This window comes from Protobothrops mucrosquamatus, unplaced genomic scaffold (assembly GCF_001527695.2).
Source record: "Protobothrops mucrosquamatus isolate PMUCROS unplaced genomic scaffold, P.Mucros_1.0 scaffold344, whole genome shotgun sequence".
Taxonomy (NCBI): Eukaryota; Metazoa; Chordata; class Lepidosauria; order Squamata; family Viperidae; genus Protobothrops; species Protobothrops mucrosquamatus.
Genome location: NW_015386681.1, coordinates 716,488 through 722,353, shown reverse-complemented (window position 1 = coordinate 722,353; position 5,866 = coordinate 716,488). Strand labels below are relative to the sequence as shown.

At 46.3% G+C, this 5,866-nt stretch overlaps 1 protein-coding gene across 1 annotated transcript in view; it reads right to left on the bottom strand.

Annotated features, from left to right (window-relative positions):
- Window positions 1-2,594: 2,594 nt before the first annotated feature.
- Window positions 2,595-5,866, bottom strand: part of LOC107287017 (sialidase-3-like) — a 4,529-nt gene continuing 1,257 nt past the window's right edge. Inside the window, exons 2-3 of the mRNA XM_015815467.1 lie at window positions 4,641-4,846; window positions 2,595-3,684 (exon numbers count right to left, since the gene is read on the bottom strand). Of these exons, the coding sequence (XP_015670953.1) occupies window positions 2,695-3,684; window positions 4,641-4,841 (1,191 nt within the window). The 5' untranslated portion in view covers window positions 4,842-4,846 and the 3' untranslated portion in view covers window positions 2,595-2,694. The remainder of the gene's footprint in view (window positions 3,685-4,640; window positions 4,847-5,866) is intronic.

The following is a 5,866-nucleotide window of genomic DNA, read 5'->3' as shown; positions in this document are numbered from 1 at the left end:
AATTTACACTAAATGTATTAGAAGATTGAGAAAAGGTAGGTTACGGAAAAAAGTAAATTATGATGTAACTTTAGAGAGAGAGGGCAAAATATACCTGTATCTGTAACCACTGTCAAGAAGATCAGAACCTGCTTCAATATAATAATAATACAGTTGGAAGGGACCTTGGAGGTCATCTAGTCCAACCCCCTGCTCAGGCAGGAAACCCTATACCATTTCGGACAAATGGCTGTCCAGTCTCTTCTTAAAAACTTCCAGTGTTGGAGCATTCACAGCTTCTGGAGGCAGGTGGTTCCACTGGTTAATTGATCTGTCAGGAAGTTTCTCCTTAGTTCTAGGTTGCTTCTCTCCCTGATTAGTTTCAATCCGTTGCTTCTTGTACAATTCATTTTTTTTCCTATTTTCTTTTTTCACTACTGTATTTACTATTTTTCCTTATTACCTTTTGTTTCTTCTATGGTTAGTTTCCACTAGGGTGTTTAACTCTATTAAAAACGTCTCCCATAAAAATTACATGTTTTTTTTAAAAAAGAACAATAAATAAATAAATTCCTCATGCTTTACACTAAGTAGACCTTGACTTACAACCATTCATAACAACAATTCAAATTTATGATGGCCTTGGGCAGGGCTGGGCAACCTTGGCTCTTTTATGACTTGTGGACTTCAACTCCCAGAATTCCTGAGCCAGCATGGGGAAACTATGGCCCCTTCATGACTTGCGGACTTCAACTCCCAGAATTCCTGAGCCAACATGGGGGGAACTGTGGCCCCTTCACGACTTGTGGACTTCAACTCCCAGAATTCCTGAGCCAGCATGGGGGAACTATGGCGCCTTCATGACTTGTGGACTTCAACTCCCAGAATTCTTGAGCCAGCATGGCTCAGCTTGGAAACCTCTCCCTTTTTCCTCATCATTGCTGGCTCAGGAATTCTGGGAGTTGAAGTCCACAAGTCATAAAAGAGCCTACCCCTGGCCTTGGGAAAAAAATGACCTACAACTCCTCCTCAGAGTTACGACGGTCATATCAGGCCCACAACGTGGATTCCCATTTAGTGACTTTCCCAGCAGGCTTCTATTAATTGGTGAAGCTGGATTTGCTTAACGACTGTGTGATCCACTTACAGACCATGGTAAAAATGGTCGCTAAATCAGGTGCAGTTATATCACAACTCGCTTAAACAACTACATTACTTAGTGACCAACGGTCGTAAGTCGAGGACTAGCTATATTGAATGATAAAGAAACAAAGAGACATGGGTCCAGAGAGCTAACCTTGATGCTATCCCAAGGTAGCTTGGGAAAATAATCAGCTTGAAATGCATTTCGGAATGGCATCAGAGTAGCAGGTATATGGATCCATGTTGAAAGATAGTCCTCAACTTATGACCGTTCTTTTAGTGACTGCTTGACGTTACAACGGCACTAAAAATGATGTATGACCGTGTTTCACACTTATAACCACTACAAGCATGGTTAGGTGATCAAAATTCAGACATTTGGACATTCTAGCATTTTTTCATGAGGTTACTATGAGGTTGAAAGAAAAAGAAGAAAATAGAATATTCAAACTTCGGATTTCTTCTATCAATGGCTGGAGAAAAGAATAAAGGATTAGGAATTAAATTTGTATTGGTGAATGATAAACTCAGGCGACACGTTTATTGAATAAATACAACTGAATTGTATGAAAAGAAAAATCAATAAAAACTTTACAAAATTCAGACACTTGGCAACTGACTCAGATTTATGACGGTTGCAGCGTCTCGGCCTCACGTAATCCTCTTTTTGCGACCTTCTGACAAGCAAAGTTCGTGGGGAAACCACTTAGCTCACTGTGCAACTAACTTAACAAGGTCGTAAAATGGGGCAAAACTCACACAGCAACTGTCTCGCTTAGCAATGGAAATGTGATTTCCTTCATGATTTTCCTAATGTGTTGATTTCCCTCACGATGCTCCTGTTTGCCTGACTTATCTAGTTTGCTGTATATATATAGTTACAAAATATATTTATTTCTATAAAACTACAATTCGTGTCGGCGTCTCCGACTTCATTTGGACACTGGCTGCTCTGGAGTGGGAGGTTCACTTTTTCCCACCTTTTTCTTCTATGCGCTCTGTGATTTATCTCATGATGTTCCTGCTGTCTAGATTTATCTCATGATGTTCCGGCTGTCTAGATTTACCTCATGATGTTCCTGCTGTCTAGATTTACCTCATGATGTTCTAGCTGTAGATTTACCTCATGATGTTCCGGCTGTCTAGATTTACCTCATGATGCTCCTGTCTTGATTTACCTCATGATGTTCCTGTTTGCCTGACTTATCTAGTTTGCTATATATATAGTTACAAAACATATTTATTTCTATAAAATTACAATTCCTGTCCGCGTCTCCGACTTCATTTGGACACGGCTGCGCAATTTCCTGACGGAAAATATACACGCATCTATAACCGGTCAAGAAGATCAGATTATATTTTATATAATTCTTTTTTTTGTCACGTTTTCTTTTTTCACTATTTACTATTTTTCTTTATTGTCTTTAGTTTCCTTTCCGGTTAGTTCCTATTATGTTTTTTTAACTCTGTTAAAAAGTTTCTTTCATAAAAGATACGTGTAAAAAGTCTGTGATTTAATCTTCCTCTGGTGCTGATGGGCCTCAAAGATGTGGGTCTGGCTTATATAGGGAGTTAATTCTTTTCTGCACAGGTTGCGTCCTGAGTTTTCAGGAGTTTTGCGCCACTGAACAATCGGAAGGCGATCTCTTCGCAGTACATCGACTCTCCACATTCGAACAAACACCCAAAGAAGAGGGGATTTTCCCCAGTGCAAACAGCCAAGTCTGAGTAGCCACTGGGTCCTGTGTTCAAGATCCATGGCGTCTTCCAGGAATTCTCCTCCAATGGACAGGGGTTCAAGTAGATGCCCAGATCCGCACGCTCCTTTCGGTTGGTGGGATGGGAGAAGATCAACCATGATTTGGGGGTCTTTGAGGAGGCCAAGGGAGACCCCAGTTGTGGTGAAGGAAAACTCACCACGCTGCCTTGGCATCCATTATGAGGCTCCGCCAGCTTCTGAGATTGGAAGGGGGCTTCAAAGAGGCTTCCACCATCTCTGCTGAAGGCCTCCACTCGGTATCCGTCACCGCCACGGGCGTTACAGTATAACACCGGGCTGTTGTTCAGGTCCACCACCTCTGCCATTTGGCACTCCGAGGCCCGCACAGGTTTTCGGAGAAGCTGGCCCTTCAGCCACGTCTTCCCACTATCGTCGCTGTAGAAAGCGAAGGGGTGCGGTTTGGTGCCACAGCACAATGGGTATCCAAACCAACGTGTGTGAATGTAGCAAGCGTAGGCCGGGATGACCAGCCGCCCGGAGCTCAGCTGCACCCCGTGGCCCGGTCCCACAGCAAACGTGGCCCAGTTCCTCACATCCTCTCCAATCACCTGTTCGGTCATGTCCGTCGTTGGGCTCCAGGTGTGTCCGCCATCTTTGCTGAAGATGTAGGCCAGCCTGGTCACGTTTTTGCTCGTCCAGATCTGTTGTTTGTTCGTGATGTGGTCAAGCACACAAATGAAGAACAAGAAAATGGTGGCGTCCTTGGCCTCGTAGACGGGGCAGGGGCTCATGGGGCGGTATTTTGGCAACGTGGCCGTGGCAAGACGTTCTTGGGGATCCCACTAGAGAGAAGATATGAAATGGTCAGATATGAAGAAATCCATTGGATCTTGGATAATCACATCAGCTTTCTTTGGCAAAGAGAAAGCAAAGACTTGGAACCTGTTTCGGCTATTTTGCACTAAACCATGTTTTGTTTTAAGCCCAGTTAGGCAGCAAGCCACAGTATTCTAATTCATGCATGAGGTACAGGAATCCTCCTCTTACGACCACAATGGAGCCCGTTTCTGTTGCTAAGTGAGAAATTTGTGAAGCGAGTTTTCTCCCCATTTTACGACCTACATTGCCAGTTGTGAAGTGAAACTGGATTCCCCTGTTGACTTTGCTTGTCTGAAGGGGATCACATGACACCCCCCCCCCCCGGACACTGCAACCGTCGTAAATATGAACCACTTGCCAAGCATCCGAATTTTGATCACGTGACCAAGGGGATGCTGCAACGGTCGTAAGTGGGAAACACGGTCCTTAGTCTCTTTTTTCAGTGCCGTTGTAACTTGGAACACACCGAAATAAACTGAGTTTGATACCAACCAAATTTAGCATGCTGCAATAAGGTAGCAACCCCGGATATTCGTTGGTCTGGATCAGGTGGTCGTGTGAATGAAGCCATACGGGTAGTCCTCAACTTACAATGCTTTGTTTAGTGGCTTTTTTAAGCTACAACGGCACTCAACAAGGGGACTTGTGACATGGTTCACACTGACTGCAGCATCCCCACGGTCACGTAATCAAAATTCAAACCCTGGGCAACCGACTCGTATTTACAGGCAAAACTAATTGAACAATTATCTTGCTTAGCAACCGGAAATGCTGGGTCCAATTATAGTCTGAAGTCGAAGACTATCTGCACTACGACATGGGGTGGAAAGAGAATGTATGGGGTGCTCTGAATCCATCTCTGAAAGGTGGAAAGTGAAATGACCAGAGGCAGAAAGCTAGTTTTGGATTCTGGGGTTACCTTGACGGACAGGCCCTCTTTCCGTCCACGTCGCATCACCAAGGACCTGGCATCTTGGTCCTCCACCGAGGAGCGCTCCTCTGCAAAGGCCAGGAAGGTGGACTCCGAGGGCAGGTAGAGCAGAGCCGGGACACGGTAAGTGACCCCGTTTTTCTGGCGGAAGAGGGTCACTTTCTCAGAGACCCCCAAAGTCTCAGCCATCTTTCCTGGAGAGGGGAAAATTCAAGAAGGGGGAAAAAAAGAGACGTCAAATCAAGCCGACATTTCTAATCTCCAGCAACAGCCGCCCTGAGTCCACTAGGAGAAGGGCGGGGTATAAATGCAATTAATAAATAAATAAATTAATAAACAGAATTTCCAGCTCGGTTGGAATGCCCTGTTGAGAAACTTAAGATAGGTGGACTTCAACTCCCAGAATTCCTCAGCCAGCCAGGAGAATTCTGGGAGTTGAAGACCACCCATCTTCAGGTTCCTGAGGTTGAGCAATACGGTCTGGAACAGGGGTCTTCAAACTTGGCCCTTTTATGACTCGTGGACTTCAACTCCCAGAATTCCTCAGCCAGCATGGGGGAACTATGGCCCCCTCATGACTTGCGGACTTCAACTCCCAGAATTCCTCAGCCAGTGTGCCTGGCTGAGGAATTCTGGGAGTTGAAGTCCACAAGTCATAAAAGGGCCAAGTTTGAAGACCCCTGCTCTGGATTGTTCCTTGCACCCCTTCCTGCCCATTGCACCATGGAGGGGGGGGGAGAGTGGAAGCAGCCCCCTCCCCCCCTTCAGGATGCAGAGGAGCTGGCGTTTTCTACCCCTCCCTGAGGATTCCGTCTAGTTTCCCCCCTTCCCCAGAATTTCATATTCCCTTGGATTCCTTCTACCCCTCACTCAGGTTTCTCCTTTCCCCCTCCCCCGGGACTCCCTCTCCCACAGGATTTCTTCTTCCCTCTCCAGAGGTTCCCTCTGCCCCTCCCCAGGATTCCCCCTTCCCCTCCCCCAGGATTCTCCCTCCCCCCTCTTCCAGGTTTCCCTTTCCCCTCCCCTCAGGACTCCTCCTCCCCCGGACTCCACTCCCACAGGATTTCTGCTCCTCTCCCCCTGGGTTCCCTCTGTCCCTCCCCAGGATTCCCCCTCCCCCTGAAATCCCCCTTCCCCCTCCCTCAGTATTCCCCCTCCCCCTGAAATCCCTCTTTCCCCTCCCTCAGGATTCCCCCTCCCCCTGTTGGTAGAAA